General features: G+C 38.6%; 1 protein-coding gene across 6 annotated transcripts in view; it reads right to left on the bottom strand.

The window, feature by feature from the left end:
* Positions 1–20,260, bottom strand: part of LOC104296657 (hyccin 2) — a 74,243-nt gene that overhangs the window by 23,924 nt on the left and 30,059 nt on the right. For 4 of the 6 annotated variants that reach the window (XM_054172695.1, XM_054172686.1, XM_054172679.1 and 1 more), the window contains 8 exons: positions 19,236–19,316; positions 18,499–18,614; positions 17,702–17,797; positions 15,874–15,990; positions 15,155–15,242; positions 9,823–9,982; positions 8,511–8,678; positions 1,500–3,739 (listed from right to left, as the gene is read on the bottom strand). In XM_054172695.1, coding sequence (XP_054028670.1) covers positions 3,135–3,739; positions 8,511–8,678; positions 9,823–9,982; positions 15,155–15,242; positions 15,874–15,990; positions 17,702–17,797; positions 18,499–18,614; positions 19,236–19,316 — 1,431 coding nt within the window. In that variant the 3' untranslated portion in view covers positions 1,500–3,134. Of the gene's footprint in view, positions 1–1,499; positions 3,740–8,510; positions 8,679–9,822; positions 9,983–15,154; positions 15,243–15,873; positions 15,991–17,701; positions 17,798–18,498; positions 18,615–19,235; positions 19,317–20,260 lie in introns of those variants that run through there. The other 2 variants (XM_054172708.1, XM_054172716.1) reach the window with 2 other exon arrangements.

Consider the following 20,260-nt stretch of genomic DNA (forward strand, 5'->3'; position numbering starts at 1 on the left):
ACATCAAAATATAGTACCTCTTCCTCACCGAAGAATCCCATGTATATGCATGCATGTGCACATACGCATGGGAAAATGGTGTTCTGCTTTTTGACCTTCTTTGATAATGCTGCAGTTGCACTGAAGTGCTCCAGAAATCTAAATCTAGCGCCTCAAATCAAGTATCAAATGTTCTAAAAGACGACACAGTAGAGTGAATTCAGGATAAAGAGATTTAAATATTTGCCACCGGTGTCAGAAAATTTAGGCATATTTAATACTTTGTGTAGTACTTAGCATATATTATCAGGAAGCTAGCAGATTATTCCCTCAACCCATATCCCAGACTCTTCCAATTTTATTTCTGCCACAGTACTTTGAAGTATACTGAACTTCAGTGTACAAAGTTTTGAGACAACCTTAACACACCCTGGCATAGTTTGAGATACATCTAGAAGCATTAATGATAAACAAGATGTACAGCACTGGCAAAGCCTCTGATTACAGCTGATTTGTAAACATTAGTGATGACTCATTTCGTAAGATAGATGTCAAAGAGTACTTGTCTGAAAAACAACAGAACAAGTTCCCACAACTGAAACATTGCACTAAATGGGTAATTTCGAGAAGTTATAAACGTACCACATCAGCAAAAAAAGATTTTTTCTTAACAGAAAAAAATGGAACTCTTTAAAAAGCTTTATATAGGGTAGGTGTGTACGCATATACACCTATTTATACACACACACACAAGAACCAAAACGCAATGCATGGAACAATAACAAAAAGGCACATCATCAAAATGAGATCTGTAAAAAGTATCTTAAAAGGTAGTTCGACTAAAATTTTAACAAGTTCTAAATTATGTATGTACAGTTGACTTCCCTAGCCGAAGTCACTAAGCTGTCTCACTTTCCTCTAATAGCTTAATAGTGTGAGATCCCACACAATTTTTATTTCAAAAATACTAAAATAAAGTAACTCTTATAAAATTAGATGACAGTCATGAACTTTTCTTTCCCAAAGATTTAAGCAATTTTTTGGTCCTTTTCAATTTAGAGTGATGAGTCTTTAATAGAATTTCCTTTGTGATGGTCTCTACAAAATATAAACTTTATACGTTCAGCCAAGACTTACAACTGTCTGCACCAGCATAACTTTACAAGATAAATATGAGTTTAACAATATACAGCTTTGGCCATTTTTACAGAAAAAGCCTCATAGCCTAATCTCAACTTCGCCTTAGTTACACCTGTGTGTGACTGGTAGTCCTTAAAGATTAACCTCAATTTAGAAACTGCATGGTTTTCTTTATGATGATGATCCTATTTACTCTTCAGGTGAATTTCTACATTAGTCCAGATGCTGTTTAGTTCACTTTATGAAAGTAAAATATGAAGACTAGACTACCAAAGTGACTTGTCACACCACAGAAAAACCCATACAATATTTAAATTAAATGTAAATTAAAAAAAACCCAAAACTATTTGAAATAGAGATTCAGAAAAAAAAATAGGAAAGCAACTACCAGCAATGCAACGTCATGTCACCATCTTGAATTTCTTAAAGACTATTACTCAACAATAGCCTGCTATTTCTAACTGCTTATGTTTGTCCTTCACAGTGACAGTGAAACCAAAGTGCCCATATGAAGATCCTAACTCTTGTAGTTTTACAATTTGTAAACTTCCAGGATATCATACATGACTTAAACATTTAGGATGAACTTTTCCCTTCTCTCTCTAGCAATTCAAGAAGAGAGAGACAAGAGATGGAGAGAGAATGACATTCTCCTGTGTAACAAGAAATGTGCTCCCAAGCGCTATTTTCTAGCGTTAAGTACCAGCTAGTGCCCATACACCAGTCATATACATTCAAGGCTTGGCTCAATGTTTTAAGTTCTGAATTTTCTAGAGTAGGCCAACCCAATACCATAGTTTAAAAAACCTCAACAGATTACACATACCAAGGCAATGAAGTGCGATCCTTCCAGGAAAAACCACTGTCAGTATACCTATGAACAAATGGTGTTTCTACAAAAGTTTCACATTGAAGCTTCAGTGTTTCTAGCAAGCCATTGTCTCTGTTCCTGACACAGCCCCCTAAAAGTATGGTCTGCCTGGACTGCAGGATTCTTCAAATAACTTCAGGGACACTGAGAAAGCAGCTGAGACGGGCAGGGGTGTCCAACAGCCATGGTACCATGGAAAGCAGCCTGAGAAATACTCTTTACCCGAATACACCTTCAATTCAGTGATCAGCACCTCACAACAACAACAACAACAAAAATGAAGCAGAGCTACTCATGAATTCCTGGGAAAGCAGTGTTTCCCTCCCATGTACAAACCAGATCACTTTAACAGCATGCTGTTATCTAAATGTTAGTCTATACACAGAATGACCCTGTGTCCTGGAGGGGAAGACATGTAATGTTACATATGGCTACAACACCACTAGAAGTGCATTGTAACCTACATTATCTACTTAAAATTTTCTAAGGGAAAACAACTTGTTAATAGTCATGTCTCAGTTGCTGAACATCAAAAGCTTCTGGGATGAGAGACTGTGGGAAGCAAGAAAAACTATTCTAATGGAAAAGTGCTGTAAGCAGCCAGGAGCAGCAATGACAATTCCCTCCCCAGAATTGATTGCACAGACTCAGAGAGGTCCAAAGTCACACTAGAATCTCTGAGGCACTCCTGGTTCTGAGAAAGAAAAGTCATGATCCAGTAGTCTTTGCAGTACTGTAGACTGAGATAACAAACCCGTTTCTATTTCTTAACAAAGCCAAAGCATCATCTCATAGGGATCACATTCACCATTTCCACCGGTGTCTCCAGTCTCACAGTGTTGAAATGGGACTGATCAGCCTACGATGGATTGCACATCACCCAAGGAGAAAGGAAGGCATGGAAAAAGGCATACAGTACATCATATACTGCTTCACAACCATGTTTACAAGGTGGGAGGGAGGATGAAGGTGAGGGAGGAATTATTGCTGTTTCAGTAATACACTATAATAGCTAAACCAAATCAAACAGGATCACAACAGTCAGTATTTTCACACTGTGGGATGATGGTTCATACTTTGACAAAAGATTGAACTTGCCTGGGGATTAAGAGGAAAGAGGGAGTCCTAAGGAAGGAAGTAAAAGTTAGACCTGGGATATTAGTTGCATATTAAAACTTGGAGATCGAGACTGCTTTGTTAGGGGAGCTACTGGGGGAAGGAGATCTTTACCTTCCCCAGCTTGGCCTAGTCGGTCCTCCTGTAGGCTGATAGTTGAAAACCGATTGGTGTTGCCAGCTGCTAGATTGGTAACACCTTCTGTACCAGCTCCAACACTTGAACCTGCTTGACTGCCATTCACATAGTCAAATGATTTACTGGAGGAAGCACTGGCAGTCCTGATTAGGTTCAAACTGTTGGCTTTTGGCACCACCTGCCCAGCAGGCAGGCTGAGGTGTTTCTTAGTAGGTGTCATCTCAATTATATCTGCACCAAGGTCAGCAGATTGGTGCATGTACTGCTTCCGAGCTACTGAATCTCGAGGGCTCTCGTTAGATTTTGCTGCAGAAGAGGTTTCTTTATCCTTAGCAGAATGCCCATTTGCTGTTTTCCTTAAGCTGCCCTTCTGGGATACAGATGATAGAGGCTTGGTCCCAACTGGCTGGCTGCTGAGGGAAGCTCCTGATGAAAATCCTTCATCAGCATCATTAAGGTTCACAGATTCCTCTCTTCCATTTACACCTTCAGTATCTATTAAGAAAAAAGAAATCACAAAAAAAAAAAAAAGAGGAAAAAAAACCCAAACCAAATCAGAACACACAGTAAGTATCCAAGTTACATGAAGTCAAAAGATGCACATAGAATGTCAAAACAAACCTCATTCGCTAATTCACCTAGTTTCCATTTGCTTAAAAATTTCTGATTGTCAATAATCTTACAGCCATATTTAGCAGAATAAGCAGAATCTGGTAAGTACTCCTTGAGCTTAATTTGCCTTCCCTCTATATCATTTTTATCAGTCAGAATGTCTCCTGAACTCTTGTCTATAAACAAGAATAATTGGGCCCCATTTGGTTAATTAATTTTAGTTCTGCCTGCTTGAAGTAGCGCTCCTCTTCCATGTGAGTGAAAGAATAAAATATAAAAGAAAATCCTTTTGGCCTATTTTATCCTATTCTGATGCAAGATGTAAGCATGTTCAGGATTTCTTCGAGTCAGAGGAATTTTTGGTGAGTGCTCAGTAAGCTTCAGAATTAGGCTTCTTCCTAGGCCAGTAATCACAATGCTCCAGGAGGTGAAGGCTTCTTTTGTGCAGAACTGGCACTTCAAACAACGTGACTACACAATCTTTTGGAGATTAACCTAATTCCTAGTTCTTTCTCCTCCAGAATTCTATTCTCCCTGCATTTCCAGCAATCCTACTTTGGTGCTTTCACTGTATTTGTTTTTATCTCAGCATCTAGATTTTTCAGAGGGGAAAACCAAACCAAACCAAAAAACTTATATTGAGAGAAATTTAATCTCTGAAACACTTGGTGCTATAGAAGAGGCACTGTGCCTTTGACTGTAATCTCAAAGAGGAAAAAAAGATCTTTATAAACTTCTTTCTTAAATTCTTGTTTTCTTGTCAATAATATGATTAGTGGTACACACAAAGATCGCATTTTTTTAATCTTATTCTGTTGTTTTTCTAAACTCCAATTACTCACAAGAATTAGTTTCTGTACAAAACAGCATTCAGATTTCAAAACTGAAAATGGAGATGAAGTTCTTCCACATACTGCATTTCAATGAGAAAATGCCATAAATTTTGCCTCGCTAATAAAGTAAGAGATATTTAGTCTGTGAGAATAGTGCTCTTTACAAAAGCTTGATTATTTACAAGAAATCTGCAAAGCCTATGGATCAGTCCCAGCAAAAGCCATTGTACTGCTCCATTGGCAATTTATTCCATTGCCACCAAGCAAATACGTTTAAAATTCTTCCATGGAATGAGGAAAAAACACTAGGAAGGACCTAAGAGATTCTAACATTTGAGTGGAAGTTGATCCTTTCATGCTGATTGTTAGCTGACCACTAAGGAACATTCCACATTATGGAAGAACAGGCATAAAGCTTTCAGTGTTGTTGACACTTCTGTGTAACAGGAAAATAGCCTGATTCAACCTCACATTTCTAAAGTGTAAAGCAAAAAGTAAATTTTACAGGGAGGTTTATTATTCTGTTTTAAATTTACTCCCCCCCCCTCAGGAAACTGCATTGGAATTACCATTACTGTGTATCAGCTTACAAAGGATGTTTAGCCATCTCCAGATCAGACTGTTCTCTGGCCTCTCTCAGAACAATGCAATATGAGATTATTTTGCAGTTTTATATGGTTCTATTTGGCTCATTAGCTTCCCAAAAGCAGAAAGGTAATATGGTTCATGCTACTGCAGTCTTCATTTCTTGATAAAGCCCTTAGCCTTAAAAAAAGAAACTTCTTAAGTTTCAAGGATGATTACCAAAATGAAGGGTGCATTACTTGCTTTAACTTCCTGTAGTAGTATACAAAATACGTATACTTTCCCCCATTCCTGTCCACCTCGTTCAGTCAAATGAAGCCTTTATCTTCTCAATGTGACACAAGTGTATTTTTGTACATTAGACATTGATATATTTTATTCACAATCTGCCACATTTTTCATTCCCCTCACCCACAACCTTCCTTCACATAATCAAAGATGCTAATAAACTGGAATATCCTGAAAGCAAGAGAACTTTTTCAATAATCCAACATTTATGTTTCTTTATATAATCATGCAAAGCTAGATGAAGGTGTGTTTGGTTACAGGCAGAAATAGCAGCAGCTGAAGTCCCCTCTCAAGCCCTTCTTATTCAAACAAACGGTGTAACTTGAAAGAAGGTATCTCCAGACAATACTGCTAAGCTTTCTATTATTACAAGACATTAGCTGTCTTCAAACTTTATGTTAGAACATGGCCAAGTAAGCAGGATGCTAAACCAGACATTCCTATTCAGGGACTGTGACACAAAAGAGTCACACTGAGAAAGTGGCATTTTATCCACAGAATTTAAAAACAAGATTGAGAGGGGTTGCTGCGACTACAGTGAGGCCCAAGCAGCTCAGCAGTGCTCAAAAGTGAAGAAGATAGAGAAGACAACATGCAAGAGAATTTCCATCTAGTTAGATCCATATACCTACAGAAATCCTCAGTGGGATTGCAGTAATTCAGCAAATGCATTCTTTTATCAATACATGTCATTGTTTCTATAAAAACTTTTCTCAGAAACAATAAAGTTTGAGTCCTTACATACTCTGTTTTGAGGAAAAAATAAGATGAATTTGTAAAGTTTTCAATTATTGTTTTCCCCACCAATAGACCAATAACACAATTTAAAAATAAAACAAAACCTAAAAATCTGCTCCTCCCAAGCACTCTTCTGTAAGGCCAGAAGAGAGAGAGTATGCAACCTGGCAGAAATTGTACCAGCTACAGCATGTATTCAGGACTTCTGCTGTTCTTAGCAGAATAGGTTTGTCTGCAAAGACTACCTATTTATGCTACATAATTAATCCTGTAGATGTAGATACAGCATTCTCCACTGATCCAAAACAGGGCACATAACCACAGATGCCACCACCAAGAAGCAGAATACCTTGTGAGGCATTATTGAGTCAAGCTTGAAATCTGCCTGTTTCTACTTTCTGAGTCTGAAGAAGGGGACTTCTATAGATTTTTAAAGTTACCTTTATTCTGTTTATCCTTCCCATACCTGTAGGCTGAAAAGTCACTAGAAATTATCAGTCTTTCATTCTATTCATATCCAAATTATGAGAGGGAATTTGCTAGCTGAAACTTACTGTGAAATCAGCATCAGTAAAATAAAAGACCACTATATATACACACAATTCTATACTGCTAAACAAGCCAGACTCCATTCTTTCTCCTTCTCCCAGGTGCTATTAACTGGCAGAATTCAGTTTGCCCAAGCATGTGACTATACATTGCTAATGTTACAGAAGTGAAGGGTATTCAGCCCACATGTACTGAAGTGAAGCGTGTGGAATGCCACCTTATCCAAGAACTTCCCAAATTATATAGATGTCTTAAAACAAATTAAGACTAGAATGCCACATCTTTAGAAACTTCTTTCCCACTGCCTGTCTCTCCCAGAAGGTTCTCTGCAGATAAGGACTTCTCCATATCCTTCAGGTCATGCACATGCAAAGTTTAGTAAAATGGAGTAAGAAACTGAAGAAAGTGAATTTAGGAGAAGACAGGACTTATTTACTGAGCATGCTCAAATGCACCAAGGAGCAGATTATAAACCCGTACTAAATATTTCTGTGCACCTATTTTCTACAGAAGCAAAATGTCTTAAATTATTGTTTAACAGAAACTCTGATTAAGGATAAGAATTCTGTGATAACAGTATCTTAAATCTCCAAATTCTCCAGGTTGTTTCCAGAAAAACAAATCTGAAACCTATGTAGCTCATATCTGAATGTGCAAATAAATCTCATTTATGGTGAATTGATATGCTTATAGAGGCTGGAAACACCAAAGGAACATTCAGATAGAAAAGAAGACTTGAGAACTTTAGTTAGCTAAATTTAAAAGAAATTAATTCTAATCTCTGAGGAGAAATCAAGATTCATATTGAGCATTCAGAGCCATGTATTTTATGGATTAAATATGAGATAATTAATAGAGGAACTTAAAATAGATTTCTACCAGCTATTCTATTTCCTATTCTTGGCTGCAGAGCATAGACATATGGAATCCTACAGCATTTGTGTGGACAGCATGACTAAGAAAGTAGCAATTGTTTCTACTTTTTAGAAACATGACAACCTTAATTCTTCTTGAAAAGCCATTTTTTGGTATGTGTCTTTAAAGCAGCCAGCCCACTCATGTAAACAAGTTGCACATGTATGAATTTTCAATTAAATGATAACTGGTGAATAAAAACAACCAACAGTTGTACATCTGTCTTGGACAGGCTTGGCTTTTAATGGGAACTGGAAATTTCATTCTTGGACATTTAAAAACCTGCAAACTTAGAAGATACTACTGTAACTTCACTGTAGTGAAATCTATTTATGCTTTACATTGTCTGCTTTTCAGGACTAGAATCACGTTCATCTGGTGCATTTTTTTCCTTCTGAATGTTAAACATGCTCAGTAATAGAAAGTTTCCAAGCAATCCCAAAGCTCTTCACTGTTACCCCTGGTTTGGGGGTTTGGTTTTGGTTATTTTTCTCTTTTTTTGCCATGCCAAGCAGTCTTTCACCACACAGATGCAAGCCCCAGGCCAGCCCACATGATAACAAAAGGTAGTACCTGACCTGATGTTAGGAATATAGGGGATGCGTGTATTGCAAAGAGAAGCTAATACACTCTGGGATAGCGGAAACACACACTAGAATGGAAAGAAGTTCTGCTTGGGGACAGGGAGCCAGGATCCTCCTCCAGCAACTGCCTCACTGACTTCTGCCTCCTCATCTCTGTCCTACCCTCTGTTGTGGCTGCTGCCAAGGCGGGCTCCAGGAAGCCATGCTCAGGGGTCCTGCGCATCAGCACCTCCCCCTCTTGCTCATGTTTGATCCCTAGGTCTGTGGAGCCGTGTTGGATCGGTGAGCCAGGTATGCTTGAGTCAGCCTCGTTTGAGAAGTCAAAGCCATCTGGGATTCAACATATAACATTTTAGTGCTTTTCTATTCCTTTCTTGGCATTCCAACCCAGGCAGGGAAAATAGAATCTTTATGTGGACATCGAACAGACACAAAACAGAATCCACGCTTAGTTAGAAGTTGGTGAGAACATCCACAGAAAGGGACAGGTGAGCTATGCTGTAGACCAAAGACTAACAAATTAATATAATGTCAGCTACAATAAAGACAAACATGACTCAGAGTCCTGAAAACAGAAGACAACTACTTGTTGTCCTCTATCTACATCCTGATTCAGCTGAAGGCCAGAGGTCATGAAGTCTTTTTGCATATGATACAGAAAAAAAATACCTCAAAGAACACCACAGGAAAACATGTAGTCCTTGTTTTCAGACTCTTTTACCCTCAAGTTTATTTTTAGGTTATTCTGCTTTCTACCTTCAGCCATTTTTACAGGTTTTTTTAACTGAAGCTTTATATGTATGACATAGTGATTTCCACACAAGCTTTTTGTTACACCTACACTGAAGATGTCATCATATCAAGGTAAATACCACTACATGGTATTTTTTTTAATTCACACTCAATCATACTTCCATATGACGTAAGTACTTACTAAGGAAAAATAAGTACTAATTGTAAGCTATTCAAAGCTATTTTATGACATGGCCCCTTTCTAAATTGGGCCATATGATGGTAGGAGTGTGATGTTCAGCTTTTCCCTCGCCTTCAAGTAGCTTTAGGTAGCTGGAACCTATCAAGTCTGGTTAATACCATTCATTCTCTGAGCTATTTACAATGGGAGTTTTAGCATGGATTAGAACTCAAATTCTAAGCCAAACTCTACCCCTACGATTTTATGCTGTGTTACATGAAGGGAAAAAAAGGAAGACTTATTGAACATTTTACAGCTTTTTCATTTTCTCACCTACCTCATGAGTTATCACCAAATCAAAAAACAAACAAACACCCTAAATGTTCATGTTAATGCAGTGCTCTGAAGATGTAAAATACTATACATTGTTATGGAGTATCACTTTTTGAAAACAAACAAACCCCAAACCAACTGTTCAGCAAACAAATTTAGAAGCCAGATTACAGTGATGATGATGAATACAGTACACTGCAGTATTTACTCTTGGCAAAGGAAGCTCACCTTCTCTCCTCCAGCGATGACGACGAATAGAAGCTGTTGTAATAGCAGTCCGAGAAATCCTTGGCACTGTCGGAGTAACTTCTACTTTCAGTACCTTCTGGCCTTCTTGTGATGCATCAGGAGCATCAAAGGGCAGCGAGTTCTTCATGGCATTTGCAACCTACAAGAACAATAAAATGGTCTTTTGCCATCCTGGATTGCACTAATGGCAATATTTAGATGTCTTAACTGCATATAGAAAGGGAAAAAATTAGGAATTGTTAATTATGCTAGATTCCATCCAGAAGGATGGCTCCATCCTCAAGATTCACAGTTCATAAGTGTTGAAAAGCTCATAGCAATTGTATTCTCAAAAATATTGAGAAAACCCGTCTATCTTTGAGGCAATTTATTTTGTTCAACATTTGCTATTTTTACCGACACAGGTAATAATCTACACACAAAGGTTTCCAACCAAAAGAGACTACAAACTGACAATAAAAATACCTTTCATGAGAAAAATGACACAAAGCTGAAGTCACAGGCCAAGCTAATGCAAACAGCATATGGTCTTGTGCATGGAGGAAACAGGGCCACCTCTAATCCCCACCTGTAGAGTCTGATATCTTTACTGCAAGCAGATGTTCCCCCTACCCAAGAGAGAGAATGCGAAGTACACACCATGGTGTACCCCTGTGACCACAGAGAGGACATGAGGCGATAGGATGAAAAACTCACTTCAGTTCTAGCTGCACAAGTACATGAGCTGCAAGGGAAAACAATCACAAAAGGGGATTTAGCCAGGAAGAACACCGCTTCACTTCCCATTAAACATCTTCTCCTGTATGACTTCTAACCAGCACAAAAGACTATTGGCACCATCACAGAAATGCTTCTTACCACTCTGCTTTCCAACTGTTCAACACTGATTTGCCCTTTGCTAGCCAATTCTCTCAGCCTCAACACTTGTTTGTGAACTGCTCTCTCATTCACAGAGGCCTGTTTCCATGCGATCCTCTCAAAACGGTACAAAGTATTTACTCTATCTTTGATCATACTAAAGACATTGTAAATTCATTTCTGCTGTACTGAACCAAAGCAGATCAGGTTCAACAGTCTACAATGGCTTGCCTTTCCATCTACTCTCTAGAATTGCACCTTCTTTTGATGAGATACCCTTCTCATTATAAATATCTTAATAGCAAACCACTTAGAATAGAATAAACCAGGTTGGAAGAGACCTTCAAGATCATCGTGTCCAACCCACCTAAACAACTAAACCATGGCACCAAGCACCCCATCAAGTCTCCTCCTGAACACCTCCAATGACGGCGACTCTACCACCTCCCTAGGCAGCCCTCTCTGTGTAGAACCTCTTCCTAACATCCAACCTAAACCTTCCCTGCCGCAGCCTGAGACTGTGTCCTCTTGTTCTGGTACTGGCTGCCTGGGAGAAGAGACCAACATCCACCTGTCTACAACCTCCCTTCAGGTAGTTGTAGAGAGTGATAAGGTCACCCCTGAGTCTCCTCTTCTCCAGGCCAAGCAATCTCAGCTCCCTCAGTCTTTCCTCATAAGGCTTGTGTTCCAAACCCCTCACCAACTTCATTGCCCTTCTCTGGACTCGTTCCAGCAAGTCAACATCCTTCCTAAACTGAGGGGCCCAGAACTGGACACAGGACTCGAGGTGCGGCCTAACCAGTGCAGTGTACAGGGGCACAATGACCTCCCTGCTCCTGCTGGCCACACTGTTCTTGATGCAGGTCAGGATGCCATTGGCCCTCTTGGCTGCCTGGGCACACTGCTGGCTCATGTTCACCCTACCATCAACCAGTACCCCCAGGTCCCTCTCCACCTGGCTGCTCTCCAGCCACTCTGACCCCAGCCTGTAGCACTGCATGGGGTTGTTGTGGCCAATGTGCAGAACCCGGCACTTGGATGTGTTAAATCTCATGCCGTTGGACTCTGCCCATCTGTCCAGCCTGTCGAGGTCCCTCTGCAGAGCCTCTCTACCCTCCAGCAGATCAACTCCTGCCCCCAGCTTGGTGTCTTCAGCAAATTTACTGATGATGGACTCAATGCCCTCATCCAGATCATCAGTAAAGATGTTAAAGAGCACAGGGCCCAGCAGTGATCCTAGGGGCACACCACTAGTGACTGGCCGCCAGCTGGATGTGGCACCATTCACCACCACTCTTCTGCAGCAGGACCAAAAAAATGACAGAGCACTTCTGCTTGGTGAACCTTTTAACAGCTGGCCCTTTCTAACAGCACAATTTGTACTTCTGGAGTCTGTAGAGAACCATATGGAGATAAAAATTAATGCATCAGTAGAACTTTGAAACAATCTAAACACTAAGTTTGAATGAGTCATAGTCCTTCTCTGACAGGAAAAAAACCAAAGTGCAATCCTTCAAGTTGCAAAAATACTTGCTCACTATGTCTAATCTGGCACTGAAAGGCAGGAAAACAAACAGCACAATTCAGACTTGGCAAGTCTGCAACTATCAATGACAAAGAAGGGCTGGTTTCAGGCCAGATATCCACTCTTGTCTACCAGAAAGGAGCTCTAATGAGAGAGCATCCAACACTGGATAAAGATGCTGTCACAATATGGACTTGCTGATCCATGCCTTTTATGTATCAGGGTAAGAAAACCTGGGTGTCTCTGCACTGAAGACAGGGATATCTGTCTCAAACAAATGCAGAAATCTTCTGTTCAGAGCAAAACACTGTCTGGAACTGAGCTATTGACCAGGTTCAGGCTAGCTTGGGAGTGTACTACTTTGGGGATGTAGCAAATAAAAGGCTGCACCTGTGGGAAGAAGTGGACAGAAGGGGTGATGATCCTAAACTGACCAAGAGGTATTCCATTCCACATAGGTCACATTCTTCAATGGTCAGTGTTCAAGGAGGATTCTGTTCTGCCTTTGATCCTGATCCCTGTGTTCCTGAATTGAAATCCAGAATTCAGCTCCAGAATCTAGTTTCCCAATCTGGTTCCCATCTGTTGCTGAATCCAGTCTGGGACTTTCTTAGAGCCTGTCCATAGGATCCATAATTGCCACTGGGGAGTTTGGTTCAGTATCAGTTTTGTGTATCTTGATATATATTTAATTTTAGTGATATTATTTTCATTGAAGCTGGTTTTACTCTTGTTTTCCAGTCCACAAGTCTCTTCTATTCCCTTTCTCTTCCCTCTTGGGGAAGAAGAAGGATTAATAAAAAGCATCTGTCATATGCCCAGTGGCTGGCCTGGCCCCAACCCTTGACAACTGTCAAAACTTTTTCTGCAAGAGACACACCCAAACACAATTATAATGTTTTTCATTGTAATGACTAATGGTATTCTCAAAATTATATGGACAGATTGAGTACAGATATCTAAAAATTATCCTTTGGGGGGTGGTGGTGCCTAAATATTAACTGGACTTCAATGAATTTGCTGCTGTTAGGAAATCCTAGTTAGAGGCTTGACTTCAAATTTATCTGGGATGTTGCACAGACAGTATTATACTTGGTGCCAGCAGTTTTAAGTCTAAAATACAAAATTCTAAATTCTATAATGCTGCTAAATTATACACATCTCCTGGAGAAGACAATGTGGTTAAAGGACTCCAAGTTATGAGCTTTTTATAAAAGGCTAAATATATATCACAGTATCACAGTATAACTAAGGTTGGAAGAGACCCCAAGGATCATCAAGTCCAACCTGTCTCGATAGACCTCACGATTAGACCATGGCACCAAGTGCCCTGTCCAATCTCCTCTTGAACACCTACAGGGACGGTGACGCCACCACCTCCCTGGGCAGCCCATTCCAATGACGAACAACTCGCTCAGTGAAGAACTTTCTCCTCACTTCGAGTCTAAACCTCCCCTGGCGCAGCTAGAGACTGTATCATGAGGCTAAAGATATGCAGATAATTTTTCTATGAAACTGGCCATTTCTGAAAGCTGCTTTTTAAAAATTGCAGTAAAACAAGGTAAGAAACATGGCAACAATCAGAGTATTAAGAACAAAACCTCACAGATGTGCCTGCATGCATATGCATGAAAAAACTGACAGCTGGGGAAGGGGGAAATATTGGTGATGTCATCATGTCACTGACACAAAATAATGGAATGGAGAGGCAATAGTAACTCTGGAAAAAAACCACAATTCTTAGAGTTAGAAATAATCTCCAAGGATACATTGATTAAAAATTAACAATAAGGAGTGAAAATTGTCATAATATCAAGTTCCAGATTCTCTTATACCCCTTTTAAATGTAGTAGCTTGGGTGGCCAAATTCAGCAGGTTTAATATTTAATTTAATATTTTCAATCTGATGGAGTGATGAGTCATTTACAAAAGGAACCAACTACTATAATAAATCAACAGACAGCAGGGATTTAAAATGCAGCAGTGTCAGAAAGCCTGTAGATAAATTTTATAGTCAATATTAATTCATCAAGAGGATAATTTTACATAATTTTTTTTGCAGAAGAGAGGGATCTCCAGTTGCCACATAAAAAGATTTTTCCCAATCCACTCTTTCCTCAGTTATGTAAAAAGCAGTGAAATTTTACTGCTGTTAGTTCAGAGTATCATTAAAAGCTCTGATGCACAAATTGAGACAAATCTATTTTACTTTTTCTTAATTTTCTCTATTAATTTGATCCTCATGCCTACATCTGACAAAACCCCAAATCCTTCCCTTTCTCCTATCAACCTCCTCATCCTCCCCATCCACCTGCACCCAGCTGAACCACCTTCTGCATTTAATCTCTTTTTATGATTAGAACAAATACAGTTTAAAAAAAAATTAAAAAATCGATCCCAAACAATCAGAAAACCTCTACTCTGTGTCTGCTCTTCCAAAGAAGATTAAGATCTGTGTCTCTTTGACCAATAAATATCTAGCACTGACTCTAGTGGTGAAGCTCCTTTTCACTTTCAACTCTACGCTACTGTTGGTTTTCTATACTGTGTTAGCAAACCACACAGCATATTCTCAGCCCCCCTGAATGTCTTGAAACAAAGAAAACACCATTTTTTGCAACAAATGTCTTATGACATGTAAGCATTCAGTTAAACCTTAACAAAACAAACATTTTGATCCAAATGTAATCCACTACAAAATTCTCGTTTTCAGCATCAGTAAGTCCTGGGAGATCCCAGTGCCTAGTTTAATACTCAAGCATTAAAAACATGGTACAAATAGCTATGCTGAAAATAACAGCTGTTAACAACCGCTTGCATTTGGGAGCACAGTAAATGGATGCAAATGCTTTCATCATCAATCCACTTCAGAAACACATCCACTTTCTTCTTAACCAAGCCCATAACTTGCAATGGATTGTTTCTTACCAGCAGAGGCTGTGAGTAGAGTTCAAGCTGTGCTCTGTAAATTATGTCCTCCAATACCTCCTGGCCAAGATCCCATTGACCATTGTATCTAAAAAGTAAAGGAAGATACTTATCTTTCATATCTTATAAACTCAACTGTATGCATAACCCAGCCCCTTTGCTTCTTTTAAAAGAACAAAGTTTTTTTCATTTAATCTTGTTTGTATAACAAAAATACTCGTTCCTGTCACCACCGAGCAAGGCAAATTTGAAGCCCCAATGAGGACAAACTTAAAGGATTAAAAAAAAAAAAAAAAGGGACTCAAGATGTAAAAGTTAACACTGCTTAGCAAAACTGAATTTACATCAGAAATGCATCTTTGCTGCCTCAGAAGCTACTGATATTGAAGAGGTCTGCATTTCATCTGGTTATCCCAGCATCCAAGCTCATTAAGCTTGTCAACAAAAGGTATCTGGTTGTAGGGGAAATTTGGAAAACAAGGAAGCCAGAAGTCTAACCCTCTTCAGTACCTATTGCCCAATTTTTATCACCTAATTTAATGCTGACAAAGATATCTTAAAATAATCACTTGGCTAAGTGAGCAAGTAACAGGAAATACATTAATCAAGTTGTAAACTTGTGTTTCAAATGCAACTTTTTCTTCCTCAATAAACCAAATATTTATATTTTAATTCAAGTAAAACCAGACATTTCTCTTTAAACAAAATCTTCCACTTACATGGCATAATAAACACCTGTGAGCAGCTGCACCATGAAGTCAGGATCTAACACCACTCTACCGCAGTGTTCTTTCCAGCGTTTCTCATGCTGCCGTGGAAATCCACTCACGCAGAGTCTGAAAAGACACACCATTGTAAAAAAGGTAACTCCACAAGACTGCAAATGTCTTTTTCACAGAGATTTTTAGTTAGTTTTCAAAATTCTTCAGAATATAAGTAACAAAGTCAAACAATCTTATATTGCTCTCTCCAACATTTAAGCAGTTTTACAACAGTGCCTTGAGATGTGGCTTGTTCATAACCCAGTGTTATTGCCATATACCCATTAACGCCACCTGTTATCGTCAAATCATAACCAGCTTCTGAAGAATGAAGGTGGCAAGATGTTCCCTGCTGCCAGCTACCAAGTAGGAGATTCTCTCCAAAGTTCAGCAACTAAAACCAACTTTAAGAAAATATTTTGGTTGTATAAGAGAATTAAGTCATCTCCCACCTTATCCTTTTATGTAAAGCTGTATAACAGATACTGTAAAAACAACCAAAAAGCTTCTGACCATTGGAAAAGGACCTGCCTTCCCCTATACTACATAGCATTGAGTCTTCATAAATAACAGAATAATTTATTCATAACATTAATATCTGAATCTTCATCATGGAAGCAACATCATGCCCACTAATACATGGTAACTGCTGCACTGTTTCAAACACAACAAAAAAATCCCCAAGCCTGTAAAATGTTGACTCTCTTCTGTACGCAAAGAACAGATCTAATTTTCAGATGCATGAAATATCAAACATATTTGTCAAATTCACTATAGCCACATCTCAAGTGAAAATGATGCAAGAATACAGCCATTCACATAATAAAGCAGGGGCAGAAAAGAGGATTTAATCTTAACTGCTATGTGTGTGTTACTACAGAATATACATTGTTAGAAGCTAGTCTGATCCTTCTTTGCTACATAACTGAACTTCATGTATTTATAGCAGTATTGTGCTGAAGCAAACAAGCTAAGCAAAAAATATTTTAAGAGGTTCCTCTGTTTAGGAGTAGGAGAGAGAATTTATCTAATTTTAGACAAAAATGCTGGTAAAACCAGGCATATGGGAGTATCAGATATTCTTGAGATTTTTCAGAACAAAAAGCAGGGATCTTTGCCAATCAGATGCTTCTAAGGCTATTCAAGTAGAAGGTTATGTAAAGGGCATGTAAAAGAGTTTGAGAAATCACAGTACTGAATTCTCCAGGAAGTGGGATGCTATTATGAAGAGGGGGGGGGAAGGAGGTGGGGGAAGGGAAAAAACCCACCACCTAGGGAAGGAAAAACAACAGGGCGAGGGCAGACAACACCAAAAAAAAAAAAACAAACCAAAAAATCCACACCAAAGAAAAACCCACATAAATCACTAAAACCCACAACATTGTGCAAGCACTATATAATGAAAGTCCTCATAAGCAAGACATTAATATCTGGAAGTAGAGGAAACTGGTGGTATTCCTCACAGGATTTTAAAGCTGACCACACTGAAAAATGTCTGACTAGATTAAACTGATTTCCCCCCCCCCCAAATTGCCTTTCTTTTCTTTCCAAATAACATGAAATTTTGTAACTTGAATGAAAACATATGCAGTAGTAAGATAATCCGTGTGTTTTTACTGTATGTATGCATGCATGGCTTCAAATCTACAGTAAGTTGCAAGACTGACCAAGAGCTAAATAGTTTAGGTTACTAAACATAACAAGCAAATTCATTCATTTTTAGCTGTATGAGTATTTTTAAGTCTAGATGCAACATGCAAGACTATTTCAAAGGCAAGTGTCTCACCTGGAACCCATCCCACAAAGTGATTGGTAAGAAGAGGCAGGCATATAGACAATAGCAGAATTGTAGCACAGCATAAGAAAGCTCAGCACCTCAAAACTGAAAAGAGACAAGAACAAAATCTTGCATGGTTTAAATTTTTCAATTTAACACAAAAAGTATCCAGCAATATGAAGTGTCAGAAATGAACACAGAAATCCTGCAATCTTCTTTCATTATAATTCAGTAACTTGAAACAGGCTATTAAAGTTTTATTACTAAACAATTATAATTACTATTACTAAAATCCATTAGCATATGCAGGAACCGTGGAGGAACATAATATTTAGACAGCGAGTACAGCACAAGCCTGCAATGCATTCAAAAGTATTTTATCAGTTTTCCCAGAGCTGGGTTTAGACACAGGTAAAGCTGGCAGTCACTAGAATGGCAGGCCTCTTTCCTAGTTCTACCTATCCACTCAGCTGCGTTCCCCTCTTCCCATGGAAAAATCAGTAACAGCCAGAGCCAAAGCTGAATTTTGCTATGCAAAATGTGAGTTGACAGACATAAACCCAAAGATATTGCTGATGAACAGAGAAATGACAGAGAAGTTACTCTCTTCTACATTAACTAGTAGAACTGACAAAGTTGGAACAAAACAAAGACAGACCCACACCGTAAGATTACTGAGACTGTTCCCTAGATCTACTTCCAAGCACTTAATGCTAAGAAAGAACCAAACACTAATATTTGGCCTTAATATTTAAAGACTTGTCTACCTAGTAATGCACCTCTAACATTACAATACATCTACATACCGGTTCTGTGCTGTGAAGGTTTCTCTCTGAGGATGAAGATCACTGTAAACTACCCTGATGAGATCATGCTGACATAGAGCTCCTTCTGTTAATGCCATGGATCCAATAGTAGAGGGCTAGAAATAAGGGGTTGGATGAGGAAGAAAGTAAGCAGTGGAAATCAAGTCATAAGTGAAAGGTCCTCAAAAGCATTAAAACTCCTAACCATTCAAGCCAAAAGACACACTTCTGATCTGTAAAAATGAAGATTATTCCAAAATACAGTAAATCTGAAAACATTGCCTAATTTCATTATTATAAACAGCTTCCTCAATTAGAAGCAGTAGAGCAGGGGAGAATAATTTTCACCTTTGAGTCTTACATATTCATTCATACTATCTATGCAATCACAGATTTCTTTTTTTGTATAGCAACAGGAGAAAGAAAAATAATTCCAAGTTCCAGCTGTACTTAGGAGGAGTTAGGAAAACTACTTGTGTATGAACACACAAGAGGCAAAAAACCCATAGTTGCAACTACAACACAACTAACCACTGTTCAAAAGGGGCAACATCGGTAAAGGTTTTTCAACATTTACATTTCTTCTAATGCTGCTGAATCTCACTGCACTGACCAGAAGCTACTGACACTGAAAATTTACTGCAACAAGATCCATCTAAAATGGCCTGTTCCATCAAATTGATTCAGTTTTGATTCATCTAATAGATTCAATTCTAATTCACCACAGCAACCCTTACCTCATGATATATTGAGGGTTTAGACAATGAAGGGATGGTGAAAGACAAAACTTTGTTGTTTCCATCTTTATCAGCAATTTCCTGCATTAAAAAGCAAAACCAAAACAGAAGTAAGGAGATGGAACTTGAAATAATTCTCAACTCTTAGAAATGCATTTGACAAATAAGAAGTCAGAAGTCCTGATCTGCTAAGGCTATTAACAATCAAAGCTCTCCATGTGTTTGCAGACTATCCGCAAATTTACATACATATTTTAAAAGCAGGAAAGACCTCTCCTACAGCCTGTTGTGCAGAATGAGTCTGCAACACTTATAGACAGCATCAGTTCCGTGATCACCGTGACAATCAAAACTGAAACAAGAACAAAAAGCTTTTCTAGCCCACCATTATAACATTTATTTATAATAGAACTGCATAGTGGAGTAAGGCTAAACTTTAAGCCCACAAGACAGATACATGATGAGTCACTTGCTGACAATGGCCAGTACTTCATAATAAATGAACCACAGAGAAAAGGTGAAATCAAGGACATTCACAAAGTTTCTTCAGGTGTTCTATCAGCAATACATAGACAGAATGTTTTCTGAAAAGGCTTTTAGATTGGCCAGATTTTATAGTTGCTAGGCTACTACATAAGCGAACCCAGCAGTTTTAAAAAGCAAATATACAAAAGAACAATTACATAAGTCTGTATCAAAAAGGAGTCTAAAATCCTGCCTTTTCACTTGGTATAGCAAATTTCCTAACAATGACCTCTAGTCATTCCAGTTTATCTGAAAACTTAGTGCAAGGTAGCACATTACAATGGGATGACAGTTGACAGAATGCATATTTTTCCTTGCATTTCATTTTCTGTTGTATATGTAATTAAGTATGGAGAAAACTTTGGTCTTGGTATAAATACCAAAAATATCAACAGAAAGGACAAAAAAAAAGTGTCAGCCACTGTACATTGTGAAGCCTCTTTCTTCCTCAATCTGGAGAGAATGAAGAAAAAAAAAATAATAATTGATTACTCACGTGA

Source organism: Dryobates pubescens, chromosome 2 (genome assembly GCF_014839835.1).
Source record: "Dryobates pubescens isolate bDryPub1 chromosome 2, bDryPub1.pri, whole genome shotgun sequence".
Classification (NCBI taxonomy): domain Eukaryota; kingdom Metazoa; phylum Chordata; class Aves; order Piciformes; family Picidae; genus Dryobates; species Dryobates pubescens.